This window comes from Amia ocellicauda, chromosome 23 (genome assembly GCF_036373705.1).
Source record: "Amia ocellicauda isolate fAmiCal2 chromosome 23, fAmiCal2.hap1, whole genome shotgun sequence".
NCBI classification, from domain to species: domain Eukaryota; kingdom Metazoa; phylum Chordata; class Actinopteri; order Amiiformes; family Amiidae; genus Amia; species Amia ocellicauda.
The window spans coordinates 11,628,913-11,655,406 of record NC_089872.1 but is presented as its reverse complement, the minus strand read 5'-3'; the positions used below and the strand labels follow the sequence as shown (position 1 = coordinate 11,655,406).

The 26,494-nt window shown below is 36.7% G+C and overlaps 1 protein-coding gene across 5 annotated transcripts in view; it reads right to left on the bottom strand.

Annotated features, from left to right (window-relative positions):
- macrod2 (mono-ADP ribosylhydrolase 2) overlaps window positions 1-26,494 on the bottom strand; it is a 583,973-nt gene that overhangs the window by 171,273 nt on the left and 386,206 nt on the right. For all 5 annotated transcript variants that reach the window (XM_066696761.1, XM_066696765.1, XM_066696762.1 and 2 more), the window contains exon 6: window positions 20,529-20,650. In XM_066696761.1, coding sequence (XP_066552858.1) covers window positions 20,529-20,650 — 122 coding nt within the window. The remainder of the gene's footprint in view (window positions 1-20,528; window positions 20,651-26,494) is intronic.

Genomic DNA, 26,494 nt, shown 5'->3' with positions numbered 1-26,494 from the left:
TAGTAACAATCAAATAAATTAATATAACAACAGGAAACAAATAATGCCGGAATTGCACAGAAGGAAGGACGTTTCATGTAACGAAGGGGGGAAAAAAGTCAACATGTAGAAATTAATGACGGTGAAGAATTAATAAACAAAGAAATGAATGAATGAATAAATAAATATGTATTCTGTGGATGGATAACCTGTTCAGAACATTGCAACATAGGGTGAAAGAAACTGGTGGATACATGGGAAATATTGGGGCATATGGAGTTCAATGGAATAAATTACATACATACATACATTCATGCAGTATATCAACATATACATAAAATGAGCCTCTGTGGAGTTATGCTTTAAAGTAGTCTTAGTATTCAGTCAAACTCCCTTCTCTAATACTCTGGTGTCTTCTAATACTATATCTTCTTCCTACCTCCTGGCCTATTTGTAAGAATTCAACTAACTACATGCATTATAGAATGATTCTCGCAGCCAGCCAATATAGGCCTTTCCTTCTGCAAATTACTGTAATATACACACAGCACCTACAGTCATTGAATGTGAACATATTGACAAATGGGAAATGCACATGCAGTAATATGTTACATATTGCGTTATTAAGCATAACCGCAATTCAAAACTTTTTTATATACCTGGATTTCTGAAGGTTCAAAATCATTTTATATATCATGCTTGAATTTAAATGAACAAACAAGGAAATGTATTTCAAATATTGCAACATAGCACACCATTAACGTGACCACAGATATGATGCATTTTGTATCACACAAAGTACAATTATCATGACATCATCGCGATCCTACACACTGGGCTTTTTATTTATTAACGGATTTATTCCTCTCCCTTTCGCACACTCTTGTTTTCAAGGTATTTCACAGCTCATTAGCTGGAAAACCATCTGACAGCTGAGTAGTCTTGTCAAAATGACAGGCCATCAGTCAGATCACGTTGAATATTGATACACATAACAGTGCATGTTAATACACTCACCTAAAGGATTATTAGGAACACCATACTAATACTGTGTTTGACCCCCTTTCGCCTTCAGAACTGCCTTCATTCTACGTGGCATTGATTCAACAAGGTGCTGAAAGCATTCTTTAGAAATGTTGGCCCATATTGATAGGATAGCATCTTGCAGTTGATGGAGATTTGTGGGATGCACATCCAGGGCACGAAGCTCCCGTTCCACCACATCCCAAAGATGCTCTATTGGGTTGAGATCTGGTGACTGTGGGGGCCAGTTTAGTACAGTGAACTCATTGTCATGTTCAAGAAACCAATTTGAAATGATTCCACCTTTGTGACATGGTGCATTATCCTGCTGGAAGTAGCCATCAGAGGATGGGTACATGGTGGTCATAAAGGGATGGACATGGTCAGAAACAATGCTCAGGTAGGCCGTGGCATTTAAACGATGCCCAATTGGCACTAAGGGGCCTAAAGTGTGCCAAGAAAACATCCCCCACACCATTACACCACCACCACCAGCCAGCACAGTGGTAACAAGGCATGATGGATCCATGTTCTCATTCTGTTTACGCCAAATTCTGACTCTACCATCTGAATGTCTCAACAGAAATCGAGACTCATCAGACCAGGCAACATTTTTCCAGTCTTCAACTGTCCAATTTTGGTGAACTTGTGCAAATTGTAGCCTCTTTTTCCTATTTGTAGTGGAGATGAGTGGTACCCGGTGGGGTCTTCTGCTGTTGTAGCCCATCCGCCTCAAGGTTGTACGTGTTGTGGCTTCACAGATGCTTTGCTGCATACCTCGGTTGTAACGAGTGCTTATTTCAGTCAAAGTTGCTCTTCTATCAGCTTGAATCAGTCGGCCCATTCTCCTCTGACCTCTAGCATCAACAAGGCATTTTCGCCCACAGGACTGCCGCATACTGGATGTTTTTCCCTTTTCACACCATTCTTTGTAAACCCTAGAAATGGTTGTGCGTGAAAATCCCAGTAACTGAGCAGATTGTGAAATACTCAGAGCGGCCCGTCTGGCACCAACAACCATGCCACGCTCAAAATGGCTTAAATCACCTTTCTTTCCCATTCAGACATTCAGTTTGGAGTTCAGGAGATTGTCTTGACCAGGACCACACCCCTAAATGCATTGAAGCAACTGCCATGTGATTGGTTGGTTAGATAATTGCATTAATGAGAAATTGAACAGGTGTTCCTAATAATCCTTTAGGTGAGTGTATATATCTGTTGATAGGAGTCGTTGCCCCTTTTTCAATATGTTTATCTGTCCTTTGCTATTTTATAGCATACATCACTTCCGTACACTGTTGAACAGTACTGTGTTACTTTTTAATTTGGGTATTAATCAATTCATATATGAGTCTTCAGCTAGCACCACCTATCCATTTGTTACAGATGTCAGATACTCCTAAATTGGTTAATGAGTTTCTTTCATTGATAAACTATTCATTATGCATCGCTTTCTGATTTTGGATGAGCTAGCTTTTCAGCATTGCAGAAAGTGTATTGATTAAAATAATTGTAATAATAATGTATTGTTTAATATATGTTTGTGTGTGTGTGTAAGGAGTTTGTAGGCCTCTTCATTGCCTAATGTAATCTCCTGATGGTTTTCACTTTAATTGGGTTAGGCATCTATCCAAGATAAGTTGGATCATTTTAGCTTTCCAGATATAGAGCAATTATTTCAAATTGCACTTAAAACAAACAAACAAACACTACTGACAGGAATTTCCTTGCAGATAGAATTGGATGGGGCTAGAGTTTTAAGAAAATTACCCAAGAGAATCATACACGCAAAGCATTCAGAAATGACGTCTTAGAAAAGTGTTTTGATTTCCTCCCACAGGATCTGCCCGTCTCCTTCCAGCCTACCGATGCGGAGGCCTCTCTCTGCCAGCACCTGCCGCTGTCCACACGCCACGAGATTGTAAATGTCAAGAGAGCAAGCTCTGTTTAGACATTGGCAAAGCTAAACAGGGATGAAAATAAAGACCTGCTGCTTACAGGGACAGTTCTTTTCAAAGCCATCATGCTTGAAGGGAAAGCAAACAAAGGCCTGACCTGACAAACTGTGTGCCATTAGAACTGTAAATGTAAGGTATCTATACTGCTGTCCCTACTTTTGGGAAAAAGTGCTTATGTTTTGTTAGTTAGTATTGAACTACAAATACATTTACGGATAAAGATAAGGATTATTTTTAATTTAAGGACCAATGTTACCAGAGTTTGTTTCCCCACTTTGATCTTCACCACTGGAATACAATTTCCAGTAGATTATCAATTCAAGTATAATGCAGTAAATACTTTTTTTTTTTTTTTTTGTAATGGATGGTGCTATACAGGAGGAGGTAAACGGTTTCAATTTGCAAAACAAAGAGGGTTGAAAACAAACCGAGAAATCATCTCCTGCCCGTCATTATTAATCCCCGTTTTACACAAAACTGAGATTTTGCTCATGTTTTAATTGCATTCAGTACGCCTTGTGCTTTAATTAAAGTGGACGTGATTATTAATCTCTCAATAATAACTGAAATAACCTGTGTGGTATAATTTAATTGACAATCCCTCGTTTCATATTGTCATTAAAATAATTGCAGAACTACTTAACGAGAAGCGAAGCGAATGGAGAAAGCACTGCAAATCAAAACAATTCTTTGGTAATGCAAGGCCAGATCTTCTGTTAAGCGATGCTGTTTAACCCCAACACAAAGCTCAATCTCATCCACAGGTACTGGCCCAAGAGCCACACAGAAATGAATGGCATAATCTCCAAAATGTTGCAGGGAAAGTATTAATAATAAAATACCAGGGTAAAGGTGCCCCCTAACAAGAGGGGTGCACAGTTCCCCGCTGGACTGACTTTATTTATTAATTAGCCGTAACGATGTAAACAAGGACTCATCCCGTCAAGCATCAGAGCCACAAGAAAGCAATCAGTAAAAACAATCACAGTGCATCCCAAAATAAATAAATAAAAGGAACTGCATGCTTGGCTAATTAGATATTACAAGTACATTTTACAGCTGGATGCTCTTAATTTACTTCTGAAGAAAAAAGATGCTGGTTGAGAGATTAAATGCAGCTGCTAATTTATGACAAACACTGGGGACTGATTGTGAGAAGCCTGTTGGCACAATTCTGCTTGCTACACAGGAATATTTTGGCTCTCCTTTTCCTGCGACCCATGAACGGAAAATGACACCGCGTTGAAACGATTGAAAAAGAAAGAGAAGCAGCAAAAATTACCATGGTTCTTGTTTGCTCTATAAGAGTTCATACGGTGCACTGCTTTCATACATCATCAGCTTATTAGCTATATCTTGCATCGTAGACCATTTATGATCCTGATATATGCTATGTTATAATACATTTATTATACTATGCCAAGTTTTCACCTCACTTTCTTCAAATGGCACTGACTGTACAGTATTAATTCAAGTGGCTATGTTTTGAGAATATTTTAACCAAGATCCTGTGCCTTATTTGGGATACCTTTGTTACTGACACTTATCAACTGTGACACTTGTCCCTGAACCTTGAACATTAATATATTAATCAATTCAGTCATTAAAAAAGGTACCCAATGTTGAGTTGATACAGAAATGTTACATCTCTTGAATTAAACTAAATCAAACATCTTGGAGGCAGTGGACAGAAACTGGAAGGAAAGGAGCCAGAAAACACCTACATTAGGGAAACCAGGATACAGCTGTCACTAACTTTGAATTCCCCTGACAGAGCCACACTGTCACGAGACACGATACTCTCAAGCCTCCAATGTTTAATTAGAGTTGATTGTCGAGATCTGCATATGCTAAATGGAGCCGTTAAGATATTCAGAAACGTCAGTCCCTCAGGCATTATCATCTTCACAAATACAATATTATTTTAATTTGATTGAATATAAAGTAGCTAATCATGACTAATTGCCAGAAACAAAAGAGGATGTGTTCTCTGGGTATTTTCTTTTTTTTGTGTGTGTCTATCGTCTGTTATTTTTTCTATTTTTATGTAGCATTATCTCCGTCTTGCATCAGCTCCGGAGAAGCTTAAAGCCGCAGTAGCAGGGAGCGATTTCTGTGTGATTTACAATACAATCCCCTACAGTTCAGTCCTCTGTGAGACAAAAACACTGCTTGTTTTTCAGATTGTTCCAGAATATTTACATTCTCCTCAGGCAGCTTTAAATTCACTACAGGAATTCTTGTCCCCCAATATAATACTAATATATAAATATAAAATATAAAAAAACTAAAAATCAAGAGCTTACAATGACAACACCATCAGGGAAACATCCAATTTAGCACCGTCTCACCATACTGTACTGTGATTTAGTCTGTGCCATGAAGGAAGCCTACACTTATTAAAATGTTTAAAAGCTTCTGTGATATATGAAGAGAGCAAGCGTATATATTTGGCTTCATCTCTCCCAGGTTAGTATAAGGGTTAGAACACTGGGCTGTGATGATTAATAACAACCGGGGTGTACAGAAACAAAATAACCTGCCAATACATTGTTGAAATAGCAGTATATAATGGGAACTGTCATGTTACACATTTGGGTATAAGCCTCTACTCTGAATACAGGATGAGGACTGCAACCGGGAAGGCACAGGGGATTGCCTGGGATTGTGCGTGACAGTCGGTCCCTGTCACTGGAGGTCTGACTGCAGGACTGTGCTGCTTCAGTGGTCTGTTCTACAGCTGTCACTGAGACTCATAGGTTTCTATTCTGTACGTACAGAATAGAAGGATGTAATAAGCTTTCAACATGTTTTAATACAAAAGGGTTAAACATAACGATAAAAACAAGGATTGCTATATAATTTCCCCACGAATGCTATAAACACAAAAGAAATATGAAAACTAAGGGGATATAATAGTGTAAAAAGGACTGCTGGGAAACACTAAGACACTACATTCTACATATTTCATACACTGATAGTAACTTCTAACGTGAACTTGTGTCAGGAAACAAAAAAGTAACAAATCAAATTTACTTACAGTACATTTTCGTATCTATAAAAAAAGTGACAATTAGCCTTTCCTTCCGTTTTAATTGGAGCAGGGTGACATATCACTAAACCCCCTAATTGGAGTTAATTAGCCCGATGTTGCTGATGTTTCAATGCAGATAAATAGGAATAGCAATATTAAATGCCATGATGACCTTTTCAAACTGTCCTTCTAATTAACCTTCCAGATTTACATGCAGGTGCCCAGAAGTGGAGCACAAGAAGACCCTGCAAGGCCTACACGCCATAACCCACAACTCTCTTTTGGCAGGAAGAGAGAGACTAACACGAAGATGAGGAAAACTGGGACACTACTAGCTCAAATAGCTACAAAGGTACCTCAGCAGAAACAGAGCTTTGGAAGTAGAAACGACATACAGGGCTTTCGAAATGAACTAGCCATAGACATCACATTTTTTTTGTGCCGTATTTTTTTTGCTACTAAGAAAAAGCATGAAGGTTTGGAAAAGCATCACATATAAACACATTGTTCAGCCTAGGGGAGAGAATGAATATTTCTGGGCAAACATTACTTCAGTTTCAGTAGACCTTTGAGTGCGTATCACAGTGAGATTCACATGAGCTTTAGTCTTGCTCCGAACACTTGAGGTGCGAGAGGCTGTGACCAGCTGGTAATTAAAGGATGTCTGTTTCACACGTTGATGCTGTTTGTGCCAAGAAACACAAAGCAGAGATGTAAGTTCTTAGAGCAATCTGGAGCTGAAACCAGGTTCAGCAAAATCAGACTGTTATCAGAAGCAAGCACTTAATCCTGTAAACTTAATTAAGCAAAGCTGGTTATATACAGCTGTCCTCACACGTTCGTTTCTTTACAGTCAGCACAGCACTCTACATTTAAGGTGGAGTTCCTACTCTTCAAGCACTGCACTGTTTTGACCTTCCGCCATTTTGTAATGGTGTCTCCATGTTCCAGTTTTTAGTTTCATAAGCTCTGTGAGTCACCAGTATTAGAAACTGAACCCACATGTCATGGGGAAAAAGCTGGGCCAATTAAAACTTTAACAGAGGACAGCGATTGAAGTCTTCCCCATCCCAAATGAACGAAGACGATAAATATGCCTCTCATCGATGCAGAACTCTTAGGGGATAGCTAGGCTGTACTCTTTGAACTACAACTCTGGAGGGACACAGAAATAATTATTACTGCAGCTATGACATGTGCACTACAGTCACATTTCATTACATATTGAAACTCTTTAGGGGTTTCTTTGGGTCTGTCTTCTCTTGCATTCTAAAACTCCCCAAAAGTATGCAATGCCTTTTTTTTTGTGTGCTATCAAACACCAGGGTATTTCTTACAAATATTGCTGAACTTATTAAAGTTTTCAAAGCATATGTATTTTGCAAACCTTTGTCAATTTATATTTTGTGTCTTTAATATTATACAGACCTTGTAGACCTTGCAAACAAGAGTCATATCGATGATGTTATTTTGAAGCTAAAGAGGCAAGACTTAAAACACACATAATATGTTCTTTCATAAGCAATGTAACTTTAAAATTGAAAATTCAAAAGGCCTCATCTGTCACCTAAACCTTTATTCTACCTCTGGCTGGAGTGATTGTAATGACCCAATGAAGCAGAATACCAAGGTTGAATGGAAACCATAACTCCCCCTGCAAGACATTCAATCCTACTCACATGGCGAGCCTTCAGGAGGAAGTCATCCTACAAGAGCAGGAAATGTTTAGCTTCTCTACACCGTAGTTTGACTAGGTGGACTGGGGAGTGGAGAGCAATTCTTTCTCTCGGGAGAGACAGAGGCGCAGCCCAGTGCATGACTGTGACACAGTACCCAGACACTCCATCACTTTAACAGGTGAGTGTTTAAGAACAAGCACAGAAACGGTTTCTATGACATCAGTAGCAGTGATGAATACTTCTAAGTGGCCAGCCCTTACTTAACGATTTAAATAATTTATCTACGTATTATTGTGGAAATATTGGGCACAAAGAAGTTCCTATGTTTATAATATTAGTAGCTATTCCATACCATAGCATATACAAGACAAATGTTAATTTGGTAGTAGTTCATATTATAAAATAAGTACACCATCCATCCATCCATAATACATAAACACAAACATACATACTGAAACAAACAAATACAATATTAAAGCAATCTTAAAGCTTAAACACACTAACATTTGGTATTATTAAAACCAAATAAACTTAATAATCATAATCATATTAATCATACAATAAAAACAGGGGGAATTCTCATTAGCGTGCATTTGAAAGGGGGACAGTAACATTTTGACAGGCATTGCAATATTTTTTTCTCTCCAGCATTTATGTTTCTTGTTTTTTGGCTTCTGATCAAGTAAAATGGTAAACAGGAATATGAAAATCAAAGCTTTATATCCCACACTCCCTCTATATTACTGGATATGGAGACTCATTCTGGGATACACGGTAATTAGCAAAAAGAAAATGAACATTTCTGCATAATGTGTTAAGTACATTAATGTTAATTAATTAGTCACAGGGGAAATTAACACACACTATTAAAAAAAAAAAAAAAAAGTTAATTACACAATATTAACCACTGGAAAACATTACAAAAATATACAATGGAGCACAATGGAGTTAACAACTATGGATAAAATGCTGACAGACATTTCAATAGTAATTTGTAATATATATTGAGAATAAGTCCATTATGCTGTAAAATGCTACATTATCATATCATTCGAGATCTAGACACATGCCTACATACATAATACAAAAATACAAAATGTAATTCTAGACTCACGCTTTTGAAGAGATTAGACAACAATTGTGTGTTTGTTCCTTTAAAGACCTGATAATTAAGTTGTTTCTATAGAAACTTAAAAGTTAAGGTATGCTTACAAAGTACAGTTTGTAACAGGGTACTGGACTTTAACTTGCACAAAGGCTTGAAAGTACAGTATCCATGAAGTAGACCGTTAGTGACTGCCAAGATGTATTGTGATAATTTGCTCAACACTGTAAACACTGCTTACATCTACAATAATGTTGCGTGACAAAGCTGGAAGTGGAACAGTGGTTCAAGAAAAAAAGTATTCATGAACTGCTTATAGTCCTAACAAAATGACTGAAGTGTTCATTAAAGGACAAAAGTGTTACTTGTTAAAAACACTGAACTGCTGTCTAACTTTCATGTTTCAACACATTTTGTGATCTAGTGTTCATCTCTGAGCCAGTGGAGGTTAACCTTCAAAGAGCATTACTGTTATAAACTGGATGTAATAATTATTTAGAATAATTTAGAAGTGACTGCAGTGAAACGGGAACATCCATACCAGCAGTGAGCGACACCAGGGATGTTTAGAAGTTCTGGCGTCGCTCAGTTTGAAACTTTGTTTTATTCCTTGCACGACTCGAAGGAGACTGGCCAATCAGTGTTAGCCCCCTTGACTCACATCATACACTGAAAAAAGTTACGGTAAAAAGAATAAAAAGACTTGCAGGGCTTTGGATTATTAAAATTTAAGTAGAAGTCTTTTTTGCACCAGCTGTAATTGATACTGGGTTTTGAATTAGATGCTACAGTCAGAAAAATCTCTCTTATTTCTCTCTTACAACTTGCAACTACTCTGACAAAAGGTATTTAAAAAATATTCTCACCGAAGTATAAAATTCCAATGCAGCCTGGTCCAACTCACATGTCTCTACGCTGCCTGCCAGAGATTACGTCAGACATTAAGATAAGACAGTAGCAAACACAAGAGGACCTGACCCTACGAATGAAGACTTCATCAGAGACCTTCTCACAGTCTGTGTTTCATCATGCATTACCCTTCCACCTTCCACACGGGATTAAGAAGAGAAGAAACAGTCTCTTGGACAGCATTAGCTTGTTTTGCACTTGAGCAGGCACAGTCACTTTTGGTTAAATGAATAATCTATTAGACTCAAAGTTGTCAGACGTGGTCACCTTTGAGCAATTGGATTTCAAACTTTCATGACTGAATGTCAGCTGCATGACTAATGAGAAATCTGCTGTGTACATTTTTTCGGACATGATGGAATAGCTTGTTTGCTTTTGCGCACCTATCCCTGCCATATTCCTCGCCGTGTTAATAGGACTGGAGATAAGCCGTGCAACCTGTGAGCTGCTGACTTCTGTCGTGTCATCTCCGGTTGACACCTGGTCCCAGCAATCCCTTGGCTAGAAGCAACTAAAATGTTAATCATAACATTTCACGGGAAGTGGAAGACAACCTGAAGGAATTACGCACCTTTCAAGATAAAAAAATAAACTATGAATAGAGGATTACACTTATCACTGACTACAAAGCCTAACACTAACACTGACGTGAACACCCATAGGGACAAATCCTTCAAGGTGGACTGCCCGTCAAAACCACTTCCCTTATTAGGAGCACCCAAAGTAATAGCTTGCTCTTACTCTGCAGACTCACTATTCCAGAGAGATCTCTTAGCCAGTTCATCACAAACAACGAGGATGATCCCAGACTGTGTTCCTCCCTGAGGGATAGTCTATGCCAATAACTTACACTGTCTGTAAAGGATTAAAGGAGTAACAGAATCATATATTTTTTAAAAATAACACTAGACCACCCTTCAATGACTTTGATATGCAGTGTTTTTAAAAAGTTGCAGGCTGTCTGTTTCAGATTACCTTGGATATTTGGTTATCTGCCAAGTAATGTGCTTGCAATCCATGTGGCTGTTTATGTCTCTTGACTTTTCTATGGCTTTAATCTTCATTTCATGGACACCAGTTATGGCATCTTATTTCAGATGCTGATAGTTCCGTGCACATCTGTGTCCTATTAGAGATACAGTAAAGTATTTCTCATAACTGCTCAAAGATCTGAACCTTGTGTTATCTATGGAGTGAACAGCTTTTGTTATTACCACTGTGTATAGAGCACTCTTAAATTCTTCACAGGGAAGCAAGCCTTGATGCATTAGTGATTTTTAGTCATTCTTGTCAGTAAAAAGCTATAAGTGTCACTTTTGTGATCCTTCAAACAAACCGAGTTGTGGCATTTTGCTGCTCCTTTGTTGTACTAGTATAAATAACTCTTGTCTTCAAGATGGGCCTATCTTTTTTCCTGCAGTTCTTTACAAGTGCAGGCTAAAGGAACTGAAATAAATATAACGCGGTTCAGCCACAAAGTAAAAAGTGAAAGTTTTCATTTGATTTTACTTTAAGACATAATGGGGACATTTGTACAAGACGGATGTTGTAAAGGATTCGGTAAAAAGAAAGAAAAAACAATTTGATCAATTAAAACAAAAATTGTATGCTGAAACTATGAGATTGATACTGATTGATTTAAACTGTGGGATATAAAGCGCAGACTGCTAAAAGGATGAGATTTTGAACATATTTGATCTCATTATGCTGCACCACCATCAATGCAATAGCTTCCAGAGTTTTTCAGCAGGCAATATGTGGGATCCCCAAAGACTCTCCCAGTGTGCCAGTGTGCTAAATAGCAGAGCAAGAGCACTAATGATGCAACGTCAGGAAACTGAAGAAGTACCAATGAAAACAGCTTGCTGTACTTGCAGTGTCCAAAAGAAAAACAATCAAACACTTGTAAAATATATATTTTACTGAAATACATTACAATAACCCAAATTACACACACCAGAAAGGAACAAGTAGTCATAACTGATTTGTACATTTGTACAACTTTGTCTTTGAACAAGACAGATCTTAAAAAATAAATAAATCAGAAACTCAAATACACTGAGCCTTTTAAAGTGGAGCTATAAAAGTCTTGCTCCAGTTTATGAACCCACGATCACTGAGACTCAATATGGTTTTGTAGTCACAAAGCTCACTCCAGAAGAGCAAATGGTTCAACAGAAGGAACCCTGGGACTAAAAAGGACTTCCAGCTTCTGATGATAAAGCCAAACATTCACCACACTGGCATTTAAAGCGGGACGACTAACTAGATGCTTGCCCTTATGAAAGCTAAAAAAAAAAAATACTTAAGTCAACATACAACATAAAAAGCAATGAGCTCTTGATGCCTTTTCAGTGTGGAGCATATTGTATTTTATGTGCACTGTGGAGAGTGAAACTGCTGCACCCCACATGACTAATAAAGTAAGAAAAGCTAACGATCCACAACTTCCCAGGGACCCCCTGTTCTCCAGAAACTGCTCTCCAGCATAAATGACCCAGTGCTACTACTGGAGCTTCGGCCCTTCAGTTCAGTTCATTTCAGTTCAGTTTGCTCTGCTTCCAAGTTTCCATCACGTACACTTTTGTCCTTTCAAAAAGCAGGCTTGCCAACTCTGTTAGGATGTTTTCTGGGAGGTTTTATCATTATGACATCATGGGTTAAAGGACAGACTCTCCAGTAATCTGATACTCGTTTAAAGCGCTCTTTGCAACCTGTGAAATTAATTAACATTTTCAAGCCCATTGTTAATCAGAATGTGTATGTGTGAGACTTTGCAAGAGAAGCCTTAAAACCTAACCAATCCCAGCCACATCAGGACATATACACTTACCAGTAAAACCGCCAGAAAATATTTAATAAGCTGAAAGCCATTTTTCCTTTTTTTATTTATTTTTGGCTTTTTGCTTCCTTATTAACTTTTCTGAACTGGGAGACTGAATTCCCTCTCTGTACACTACCTGGCTCATTCCCACAGACTGCATTTACATCACCCATCTTTGAAAATGAAGAATCACATGCACATATCCTCACTCCCCACCCCTTAACTCTGTACAAGACTGTGGAGTCCCGAGTTTCCGAACAACACCGACTGCCTCCAAAAGGGACATAATAAGAGGACCCTTCCATTTATCATGATTCCTGAAATGTGACCACTAAATGTGTCCTGGCTCGCGCTAGCATAGACAGTTGGCTCCAATGAATCTTCCCCACCAGCTGGGCTGACAGCTCTGTGCAATTATTGCAGTTTAACAGAAAGTCGCTCAAGCTTTAGCCTACTTCGATGTATATAAATATATATTTTTTTAAATACCACTGTCAATTTTAGTTGACAGCACATTAGAACGCAAAAACTGCAGCTGTGGAGGTGTTGAATGGGGGTCTTCAAAACAACGGAAATCTTGTGCGGCTTCTTCAGCAGTTGGGATTCCTTCACCTAACCTGTATTCCCCAGTGTGCTGTTCCCCAGCCCAGTGTTTCGAATGCCTCTGTCCCTGGGATCGGTCTTGCACAGACTACAGGTAGTTGGAGGAATTCTGCTCTCAGAGGAGGAAAGACAGTCAAGACTACACTTCCATTTAGCGAAGGACAAAAAAAAAAAAAGTGTCAATTCTCAGCATCTGTTATTGAATACATGCCCCTAGACATTTTCTTACACTTACTTTATGATGAAACAAAGAAAAATCATCGGTCATCATTTCTAATCTTAAATCCATAGATTGACCAGATTTTCTTCAGCCTTTTATTTCACTTCGCCTTCTATTTTCTTTATTACCCAAATTGAACTTTCATGCACAGGTAATTTAGTGAGATTTAGTGAGGTAATATGTTGGGCCCAGCAGGACTTATGAGTGAATTTGTATGAAGGGAGAATGACATCAAGGAGCTGAAATGCTTTTCAAATGCTTTGCTAAAAATAGTATGGACAGATCAAATCTTTTAAAAAATGTATTTACGAAACCTCTGAATGACTACTAGCACTATTAGTACTCCAATCTCTATTAATATTAGTAATACCAACACTAATAATGACAATTCTTGAGATAGTAATAGGGGTACATTAAATTGCAATAGATTAAATTCAATAGAACATGTTCTTCTTATTAACTGGCTAATATGTTCCAATTCACCAAATAGAGATAATAAATGTGAGGGTTAAGTAATTGCTGATTACTTTGCTTGCTGTGGAGTCTACACTGACCTCCTGCAACTGGTATATTAATTTGCCGGGAAACAGTCCGGTGAACAATCTGAGGGGAAAAAAAACAGGATCAAATAATGAGTTTAAATAATAGTTTCATAAAAAAAATATATAAAACAGGGCTTAGGGTCTCTGACAAAAACTGCTTATTCATGTATTTTTCACAAATAAATACTTATTATAATTTAGAGGTGCTTTAAAGTTTGAAACTTTCCTGGCATTCAATTGTACTTTCTAAGTCAAAGAGTGTCTTATCAGTTAAAAGCAGCAAAAAATCTAAACCAACCTAAACATGTCTAAACATAGCAAAGAAGTACATTACAGATTGTAAGTTAAAAGCATGTCTTTCATCTTGCTTTTTTATGACTACTTGATTCCCATATCATACTTCAAATGCCAAATATTGAAATATTGAAATGCATTGTGTTTTCTTTCTTCCATTGAACTTTATCATTCTTTGCAAATACAGTCAAAAGAAACTAAGATTTGTGGTAGCTTGATACAAAAGCCAAAGAGAAAGGAGAAATAAAAGCCCAAACGTATGTAGTTAAATAAGCACTTTTGCGTAACTATTTCACACTATTTCCACAGTCTCATTAGTAGCAGTTCTAGAATTGCACGGGGAGGGGCGGGACACAAATGCAATAAACTCCATGTACGCTTTTTGTTCTAAGTTGGAGTCCGAGTCCGGGCCTGTAACTCTGAAGGGTGTTTTTGATTTTAAAGTCCGGGGATTAGTTTACAGGCTTTGCTGGGTTTAATCTTTTATACTCAAGTTTATTTTGCTTTACATTTTGTTGCGACATTTATCCCTTTGTAATGCCTTCGAATCCCCATTAGAAAGAACCTCGTCTAGGGTTTCCAACAGCAGCCCGTTTCACTGCTGTATTGGCTCAGACTTTCTCTATGGCTAGTACCCCACAGTAATGTTACCCAGGGCATTTGCCAATGCCTAGCTATGCAGAACAAAAAAGCGATTGCTTTCCAAAGAGCTTAGCACTAATCTGCCAGGGAAGAATCAGGCACCTTTTTTGCTTCTAAATCATCATAAAAGGCATAAAACGAATACAGACATAAGCTACATGTTATTAAGAAGTATACACAGCAAAGTATTCCACTTCATACTTCAGGCTTTCTAAAACTTTGCTTTTATCGTCCTTACCTTGTGGCACTTTTCGCTAAAAATCTGTTGCAAGTCGTCACTAAGGGAATAAACTGTCAGAACGTATCCATTGTGTTCCAGTCAATCACAGAACTACAGTGTTTCTGTGGAAGGCGGTGGAGGAAGAAGCAGCTGTAAAAATACATTCCGAAGGGTTTGGCTCTGTCTGAGGAAAATCCAATTTTATAAATAAGTGAATTATTGAATAAATAAATTAGGAGAAAAAAGAAAAAAAAAGGAAAGCACTGGAATGTGTCTGAATGCAGTAAGAAATGTCACGCTGCTGTCGGATAATGCAAAATAGCTAAATTGCTTCCTACTGGTGCTATACTTATTTTCTATAACTTCGAGATTTTTTTTTTATTTGCTTTCCAACAACATCAACAACAACAACACAAAACACACAGATATTGCGATTTAAGAGGATGAGTATCGAGCAGTAAAAGTCAAGGACCATAAAGGGATAGGTTGTATACATTTCCACTTTCCTGTGATTTAATTTCTACCTCTCACATTTGCGGTTACATATGTTCAGCATAATGTTATTACGAAGACTTCAGGAAGAAAGCGCACTGGGGAAGCGTATAGTAGAAAATCCAAGCAGGTAATCCTGTGCAAAGCTGATATATTAGCCATGTCCTTGCCTGTTATTTAGATTATATTTGTCCTTTCACTAGATATAATATGCCACAAAACTAAATTTGCAGGCATTTTAGGTTTCTTATTTGCACCATACACTTATTTTGTTCCTTCTTAATTGGAGGAATAGACTCTTTCTTTCTGGCAGCTGTATTTTTATTAAAAGAAATTTAGAAATGAATAACTGACGCAGATGGAATTAGCCGAGTTATTGGCAGAGGCCGGCAGAATATTATCATGAAAAATGTAGTTAATAATCCCTGTAATGTTTAAATACTATACGCTATAATAAATACACATAATGAAATACTAAAAACCCACACAAACTCTTATTTTTAACATTATTAAACTACAGGTAATATGATAATTCATAGCACAATACATTACAAAACTATACATATCTCAGAGAAGAATTAAAACAAGAAATGCAAAATTATAATTCATGATCACAGATTTGTCTTTATTTTAATCCTTTTTACTTAAAAGTAGTTTAAAATCATGAGAATGTATAATTTAATAATTAGTTGCAAAATTAGGCAACTTTAATTAAATGTTGACTGACTAAACTAAACTCTAAACTAACAAGCACATGAATTATTTAAAAAATCATCAACTTTTAATAGTTACATGGTGGTGACATCTTGATTACATTATGGCTATTTTGTTTAAATTTTATTTTTGAATACTTTGTTTTCACAAAGAGGCTTAATTGCAATCATACGAGCTTGTGACCAGGTACCTACGCAGGTAGTCTTTGATGACTGAAATCAAACCATCTATTATGCAGCTCCTGTCCGCGAAACAAGGTAGGCCCACCCTGTGCATTTCTCACCACTGACGTCTTCTGGTCTGCTTTAAATCTGAACACTAAGCTTCCCTTCTTCTTTGAAACCAGAGCCATTCCCATCACATCTCCCCCAAACCTCTCCCATTTACACTTTCAAACATGAATACAGCTACAGCTTTTTGAGGCAGGAGGCGAGGCATAAAGCGGGTTTGATGCTAGTTAGCCGAGGCCTCCAGGTGCCATGCCAATGTACCAAGCGCCCACTGCTCTGATTCCTAGCCAGCTTTGTTAAGCCTAATGCTCCATCCAGCTGGAGATTCATTTAAGAGCGCCACCCCGTACACACCAATGCACAGTAAAATACAGGAGTTAAAAGCTAGACATCCTATGTGTATGAATTTGTTTCCTAGCTTTGAAGCAAATTCATCATATTCCAATAAACACTTTGGTAGCAGAGGACGCAGCACCCAGGTATTCTATCAAAATGCAGGTCAGTCATCTACATAATACTGTTTATTTTGTTCTCTTTTTATTATTTTTCTTTTCCTTTAAATGTTTCCAGCAGCTTGTTGATTATGCCAAAGAAGTGCACTACTAACTCACCTTCTGAGTCCCAGATTATTAAAATGTCAGATATTTCAGAAGGAATATATCTGAATATATCTCTCTCTCTCTGTTAACTCTCAGCTTCAACGCTACAGAAATGGTCTAATTCCTCACTGGAAAGCTTTAAAAAACACATAAAATAAAAGAAAAAAGACAAAGACCTGATGTTTTTACATTTCCTGAGAAAATAATATCTCCAGGAAATGATTGAGACATACTAGGGGAAAGTATTGGGTGATAAAAATTTTGATTTGGTTTTAACATGTTTTATCTTTATACTTGTTTAATTTCAAAACCCCATACCAATAATGCAAAAAAGGTAAATTAATTACCTTTAATTTTACCTTAAGGTAAAATAAAAAAAAAAACACTTAGACAATTTAGGATCACAGTTGTCTGGATACAAATTAAGAACTATTATATTAGCCATTTCAAAAAGGCGGGGTCTTAAACACCCAGACCTGCAGAAAACCTGCAACTGTGAGAACATCTCCATGGATCTTCCCTGAGTTCTCATCACTGTAGCAATATATTTGATTGTTATTTATTAATTTATATTCATACATATTAGAACAGACACACCATCCTGTCTTTTCACACATGAGGCAAAGCAGTAATTGGTATGTAAATATAAGAAGCACAAGAACTGTGAGCTAAGATAACGATGATCTTCTGAAGTTATGGGTAAACAAAAGTATGTCATATAAATTAGAAGAAAATGGCTTGTAAAAGGTTTCAATAGCCCCATTCACATGCCGGAAAATAACAGGCAACATTTGCCTGCTTTTCTCCTGTTGCACCCCATTCACACTGGCTTTGAATGCCGGAAAACTTCCGGCAAGGATCCATTCACACAGAAAACAGAGACTGTCGGCAAGAGCGTTGTGGCCACGGGAATGAGATGCTACAGAAGCCCGTGGATTCGAGAGAGGAGACCCGGACCGACACTCTGGACGTGTTTGTAAAAGTGTGATCATTTCCCCGTTTTGCCAGTTTCCTTCCATTGTGTTTACTGGGCTATTGGTTATAACCAGAGTGCCGGTTTGGTTCGGACTCACTAGCAAGAACTAGTCAGGAGGGAAAGGCAAATGATATGTCAATCTAGGTGCGTTTCGCGCTATGACCAGTTCACCAGGCTGTATGGTTGTGTGTTTTGGCGTTGTGGTCACTGGACCCAGCGATCACAGAGCATTTGAACCCAGTATGAGACTCGACTCAACTGAAATAAATGAGATAAAAGCCTGACATTACATGTGTGTATATCTACATCTTCCAAAAGTGTGGGTTTGCCGATCTGCGATTGATTGATTGCTCAAGTTTGACATTACTGCATTCAAATTAAATTAAATAATTCGAAACAAACTACCATCAGAGTCACTGTAATGCAACGAAAGAGCTGGTCTCGGTCCGTTTGACAAAATCCTCGGTTCAGTTCGGTTCGATTGGAAAATTTGAATGTGACACAGGATGGTCTCGGTTCTTTTTCAAAAAGAAAACAAAGTGCACATTTCACCCAAAAACATGTACAGTACCAATTCAGATAACACGCATTTGTATTTGTTCATTTACTTATTGTTAACAGTAACATCAGTAATCTGACAATTGGATATTGGGGTATATTCATCAAAGGTGTTACAAAGGTATTTCTATTTTTTTTTTCTAAATGGAATATAGTGCAAATTAAAGTTAATACATCAGATCGTACATTTTTATCTAAAGATGCTGCATGTGAGTGAGTCATTTTGCGACTTATCTGTACTTTTGTTTGTGTGAGAAAATAAGTGTCAGAAATAAAGAATTGCTATAAAAAGCCTTAATTTAATGTATTATGTAAAGTAACACTGTATGTTTAAAGGTATGGCAGTAGCCGTAAGATACTCCTAGATGGATATTTAGGGGATGTCACACCGTGTTATTGTATATTTGTATATAGGCAAAACAATCACCATTCGGCAGCACAACACTGATTATAATATTCACAAGTATAGCAGCATATTGTTGTATTCAATAACTCCATACAGTTTGTTTAAATATTGGATGCATTCATGATACAGACAATCATCACAGATTGTGAAAATGAATCACTTTGCTGTTCAGATCTGTGAACATTCTGCACAACGTGAACCCATGTATTATTTGGTTGCATCAGAAGTAGACTGTCAAATGTGTTAGACTACTGCATGTAGTTACTTTATTGCCATCGTATGTATTTGTTATTGTACATATTATGATGCCATTTCTTATGCACTAATGATGTAAAATGTAAATATCTGTTGTTTTATTGATACAAAACTAACTGTGTCCACTTCATTATTGAAATATGATCTGAGTCCTGGGAAAACACGGAAGTGAACCATGAAAATGAACCCAAGTTACGAACTGAGCACATTTGTACACAAGGCAAGTGTGAACAGCGAGCACACTGACTGATACATTGTTTCACAGCAAACAAACTAAACCGATTAAGTTTGAAACGATCCCAGTGTGAGGAGGTAACATGTTTGCCTGTATAGAGAGATTATATTTTGCATGATTTATTTGTATATAACATCTGACATATGTGACAATACTTAGCATGCGCCAACCTGTTAGTTCATCAATAACACTCAGAATTGCTGTGACTGTATTAATTAAAACCTCCGTCATTTCTAACGACATGGTCTGTTTCTCGTTAGGGTCACAAGTTCTTGGTCAAAGGTGGATTAACCTTTGTGTTGTGGTCTCAAAAACGCGCCCATATTCTGACTGGTTAGGTCAGTTAGCTGACGCACTGCTTAGACCACGCAAGGACGTGACGCGTCATTTGCCGGCAATCATTTTCCTGCTCCATTCACACAGACCTGTTTCCAGCAAATTGCCGGCAATTAGACTAGGAACCTTGCCAGCAATAACCCGTTCACACAGGCCTTGCCGGCAACAAAATCCTGCCAAATTGCCGGCAAATGTTTCAGTGTGAATGTGGTTAATGACAACTAAATATATTTATATGAGCCGTGACCAATAATGCACTTGTCAAGATTATTTCTCAATCATTACTGAACCCAGAAAAATTAAGAGTTACAAGTTTAAGATCGTTTTGCAGACAGACTAAAATAAATGAAAGATTTGCGACATTTCAAGAAATAAATAGCTACAGTTACTATAAACAAGAAAGCAAGACAAATCTATTTAAAGCTATACAATAATAAGGGTGAACTAATTATTATTATTATTATTATACTCTATTATACTTTAATATGTTTGAAACTCCTTTATTCCTAAAACGTGTTATTTTCCAGTTATTCTGTCAAACCTTACATATTATACCAAACTGGGGAGATTTAGAATAGAGTCAAGCACTACAAATGGGACTGGAGTTCAGAGATTTCTCCAATGAAAAATGTGATCAAATATAGTTACCATGGAGATGCTGTTTAAAAAAAAAAAAAAAAAAAAAATCTACTTACCACGGATCTTAATCCATTTTCCTTTAGCAGCTTCAAGGAGTTTTCATAGCAGTCTTTAAGAGATTCCCTCTGAGACTTCCCAACATGGCCTCGTGCTACAGGGCCCACTGTGTGGATGACATCTGTTTGGGACAATCAAGAAATAGGAGTTAATATCAAACAGCTATGGTTGGTACAGGCACTAATTTTTTTCCCCATTATGGCACAGACAATACAAATGATGCAGATATAAATCATACAGAGCAATTGAATTTAACGCAACAGATTGTCGTAAATACTTCAGGTCCATTCAACACAACAATATATATCAAACTTCATTTTATCCTCTGTAGAATGCGTTTAACTGCTAATACTTTATTTATTGATTTAACGTTACTTTACTTACTTATAGTACCAAACTATCATACATGCAAAAACACAAAACATTTTCCAAGTTCCTGAATGACTGTGAATGAAGAGAAATGGCTTTTGTTTAGAGTTTCAGTCTTTTTCTTCAGGAAATGAATTGAGGATTTCAATACAATTTCAATATATATATCTATCAATTAGTGTGCGGATGTGAAGCACACAAACACCCACATGCTTTACTACATTTTTTGATCATTGCCTGTCATTTTAGTTTGTTTGCCTTCTGCTTTGTATTGTTTTTTAAGAAACCATACCACATGGTGCACATTTCCCAATGAAACATATGTTACCCCTTCTTATACAGCTCCTGCTATGAGAAATGTATTCATTAAACAAGGATTGTACATCAGAGGCAATCAGTTGCTTTAAAAACACATAATTTAAAGAGTTCCATAGATTCCTCTGAGATAATCAGAAATATAGCCAAACAGCAAACAGAGGTGGAGCAGACCTTGCTAAAGCATTATAGCAATCACTTCTGATGAGAAGGGAGGAAAGGTAAAGAGAGACATGCGAGTCACCTGTTTTTCATGGGGGGGAGAGATACGAACATGGAACGCTAAACAAGATTTGAGTTATGTCACCACAAAGGGACAATGGAGACATTTTTAATAATCCCTTGCCCAAAATGAACACATTCATTCTGTTAATGAAATGGCAGGCCAGATAGAAAATCAATTACAAGATTCTTTTATCCTATCTATTCAAGTATTCATATCTCTCATTCTTCTCTCCCAAGCTGCATAGTAATGTGCCTCCCTGTCAATCACCATTCAATTGGTATGAATTAAACGACCACAAATTCAACTCTGTTTAATTGAATCATAAGAGCAATGACAATCATATAGGAGAATATAAGGTCCAATTCAATGGAAAAAATATTCAGTTATTTCACAATGCTCACCAAAGCCATCTTATGGAAAATCGCTACTCTAACATTGCAATAAAAAAAACAAATGACACCTAACACTTGCTACTTGGCATGTACAATGTAAATCTCCAGCCTTTATCGTTCTTTTTGTCACTTATTTTACCATTGAAAGAACGTGTTTTTACCATATTGCAGCTATAAAGGCCATGACACACACAACTAGGAATGAACAGCGACCACAATATTATATTTAAGTGATTAAAAAAGGGTGTGTGTCAGCATTAGAAATGAATGGTCTGGAAATTGGGGCCTGCATTTCAGAACAAGCCTGCTTTGGAGGTAATTATGAAAACGGCCAGGTGTGTTGTAAAACACATTTTTCATTTCTCCCTGTTGCCTTGAGAATTCCTTAATGGTACCTGACTAATGAGCTAACGAATCATTTGCCACATACATTTCACTCCACAGGACAACAATCTCCACACAGAGGCAATTCATGTATGGTTTTTATTATGGCTAGGTCAGCACTGCTAATTTTCATATTACTAGGTTATTATTGTGTTTTACCTCCAATGTATTGTCTAAAACACAGTTAGTGTAAAATCCATTATAGCAAAATAAATTGTCAACTGTCACACATTTACAATGTTGTCTCTTGCTAGTTTTTTTTTTTTTTTTTATAGTAAGACTGAAGTGCATTAACTATATATATATATATGATGTAAAAGGGACCATAAGTTTGATTTACCTAATGAGATATATATTGGTATTTTCACAGCTCACAAGTTATGGTTTTTGACCTTTCATGGGCAAATTTGCAAGTAAAACTTTGAACTGTTTATGGTTTCCTGAATGCATAAAAAGTAAGAACTGTCCTGTAATTAATCCTTGTTTGCAATCATTTTATGAAAAAAAGGGTTGTTATTTAGTGCAATTAATGCATAACTAATTGTCCATTCTTTCCATTATACATCTATATATAAGATATAATAAATATTTAATAAGATTTATAATTCAGTTATGAGACTGTTTTAGATCTATAAAGCACACTTTACATGCTTTTAAAGATGGTTGTGTGATGTTTTATTTGAAATTTACACAGCAACATATCACATATATTTATTAACTATAAATAAAAGAACCTTAACCAATGTCACACACACACACACACACAATTGTTATTAGTTGATATGCACATCAACAATGAATATGGCAAAAAGTCAAAACACATAGAGTTACAACAGTCTTTTTGTTACTATACTGTTTGTCATAAATGCATTTTCTAATTGGATGTGTTTGTTTTAATTTGATAGTGTATTCTTTATATACTGTCCATTGTAATGGTCTGGTTGATGTTGGTCAGATTGTTCAGGAAGTATTGTTCTCTGCACAGTGCTAAGGAAAGTTGTTTAAAATTATACTTGTGTGTGAGTAGCAAAGTCAATCGCATTAAAAAAATATATACATTGATACATATGGCGAGTTCACAGAATCTGGTTTACTGGGATGCTTTGACAATAATCTGAATACAGACAGAATAGTTTTGTTTTTCCTTAACTTTTTTTCACAAATGACAACAAATGTCAGTTTTAATTCAGTACATCCAAAACAAACAAACAGTGCTGGGAAAGTAGGCTGCTAAATTATTATTCCATGTACATTTATTCATTTTTTTGTATTCTAATCAATCACAGCAAAATTATTACTGTATTTTGTGTTTCTTCATTTTGTAAACAAGAAGCTTAAAGAACATAAGGTCAAAGAATCATGCGTCTTGTTACAAAAAAAAAACACAAAATGTTTATCTAAAACAGCTGTTTTGCATCTGTCATGTTTAGCCTTTTGATTCAGGATTGATGACTCAGAGAGCTAAGCTTCATTTTATTTTTTTGATTAATAAAAAATAACTTTTTTCGTAATGCAAGGTGAGAGCATCTTTGAAAAATAAAGCTTTCAAATTAGAGGCACAAAGGGTGGGTATGTAACAGGATGGTACCCATAATACTATGCATGTGAATAATATAAAAAACCTATTGCCAAACTGGCCTTACTCATTCTGAATGCAAAACTGATAATACATATACAGCAGATATCTTTTATATTGATTCTTAGAAGAATGGGTGTGGTATAAGTTTGTAATCAAGGAGTAACTCCACTTTTTTCCCCTTCGAGTTGCTTTTTTCCACTCTTACTCCCACTGACCTGAAAAAGCAGAGCTATACAGCCAAAGCACAGCTGAGTTTAGGGCACTATTTGCTGCTAATGTTTTATTATTCGCTGAAAACTGTCAGGCCCAGCTCTGAGTCTCGCCAGCCCAGGCTAGAGCAATCACTTTCAATTTGCAACTTCATTAGTAGGCATAGAGGCTATCCTGCATCTATCTGGAAAGTTAATAAGTAAGCAGATCGTGAGGTTAACATGCCGGCATTTTTTATTAAGACTCTGATAGAGGGCAGGACGGGGGTTACGGAAAAGCGATCGTGGAGACTTGGCTATTGGGGACAGCTGAAGGCACCCGTTTCTGTTAGGGTGAGCCAAAAAAAAAACATCAAGAGTACAATATTAAAGAGGATCAAGTTTTTTCTCTACTACATGAGCTCACCTACATTTTGTAATCAGCTGGGCAGCAATCACTTGATTCTGCTAAATGCAGACCCCGCCGTGATCGAGAGAGAGGAATTAACAGCGGTAAACAAATGTCAGTCTTTCTCGTGAAGATTGTTTTGTGAAAATAAAGACAGCGTCAAGTTGCTCAGGTTTTTCCTGTGTTCTTTTCAGTGGCTGCCTCTTTGTTTCCACTGATCCTATTTATAAAGTTACTATAGAGAAACATGATGACTTATTCAGGAACCACAAATAATCCATATTGTGTTATAGAGATACTCATAAATCAGCCCGCCAAAATTAATGGGCCCTTCTTTAAACTAAACAAGATGTGCTTTCTCATACATCATCTTTCCAATGATGTCTGTGACAACGATCCTTTCAAATACTACTTGGTTGTTTCCCTTCATATCTGAAGCAGATGGGTGCAAAACTGCCTGGTCTTTTTTTTTTTTTTTCTTTTTTTTTGTTAAATTGAGACACATGGCACGTTTACTTTTTTGTGTTTTTCATTACTAGTTAATTTCCGAGTAAGGATCTTGAACTGAAGGATAATACTACAATTACTATAATTACATTTTTACATTCGATATTCTTCATGTTCCATATTTAGAATCTAGCAGACGATGATCACATTATGATACAATCCATTTTCTGATTGTTCATAATGTAATAACTAAATATAAACTTTCATTCATTAAATCTGGACTCGGTTCATGTAAAGTTATTAACAACAACTCAATGAATAAGTTTGAATATATATATATATTTTTAGAAATTTGCCTTTTGTTGTGGGGGGTGCGGTGGAAGACATTTGATCTTTAATTTTCTAAATCCCGTTCCTCACTAAGAGAGACATAACACATTGAAGACTAAAAAAAGACTTAAACTGACATTGATTAACCTTTCTTCAGTCTAATGGTTCAAATAAATCTTAACAATAATAATAATAGCACAGTAAAGTTCACGTCAATGGCAGCTACTACATTTTCAGGCTCCCAATATACCTCTCGAATTCTCACTTAAAAATGTTTAAAGTTGAGTGATTTACTGTATGTCAGCTTTGCTAAATAGCAACATCCCTCAAAAAAGCCATTATCAAAGACAAATATGCTTCACTCGAGCTACACAGCGAAATCAAACTTTTTTTTTTTTTCCTCCAAATGCCAACAAGCTGGAGATGTGTATTGGGAAGTCTGCTTCAAGCTGTCACTTGTGTAACCTCACTGTTCAAATTGCAGAAACGATATAATTAGAAAATGACTGCTTTATAATAGTGTGACTAAACTGTTCTAAATTAGACTGGATGCGATCTCACCTTGGTGAAGTGCAAGCTGAAGGTTAGTTATCAAACAAACATGGATAATTATAAAGAATTAGACCTATATGCATGCACAGGCATACCCAAACATAAACAGCGTATATGTATCCCGTTCTGGCACTGTAGAGCATGTGGGTAAATATTGATATTGATCATTTTGAAGAGTCTAAATAAATAAATAAATACATTGACAGATAGATAAATAGACACTCAATTATCAATTTCAATTACAATACCGCTGCAAAGTGACTATTCAAAACAACTGAAAATAATAATACTACAATACTGACACTTTTTTGCTTCATACTCTGTTTCTGAGTACAATAGGACACCTACAGTGACCATCCCCCCAAGGAACAGACTGGTATTTTTGGGATCTGCTTGAGACACATCACCTTGTAGAAGCTTTCCAAAACAAGGTAGAAAACAAAATTTAACATGGTGCACTCCAATATATAAAGGTATTGGACATAATGAGGTTGAGGATATATATGTTTGTTCTGCTTACAGATTTATTTGTTATTTACAATGTCAAATATCCATTCTATTTTTCTCCTTTAAAACCTTTAGAATCTGGGATGTATGTTTCCCTGCTATTACTTGAAATCCCTGCACTTTTCAACCATCAGCAACACAAGTTAACAATACTAGCAGTTACAGGCAGTAGCAGGTTTTAAAAAGAACACACTCAACTACGAGAAACAAGCACTTAAGCAGCTTAGAAAAAAAATATGAAAGTGAAATTGGTTGATTGATTAGCCT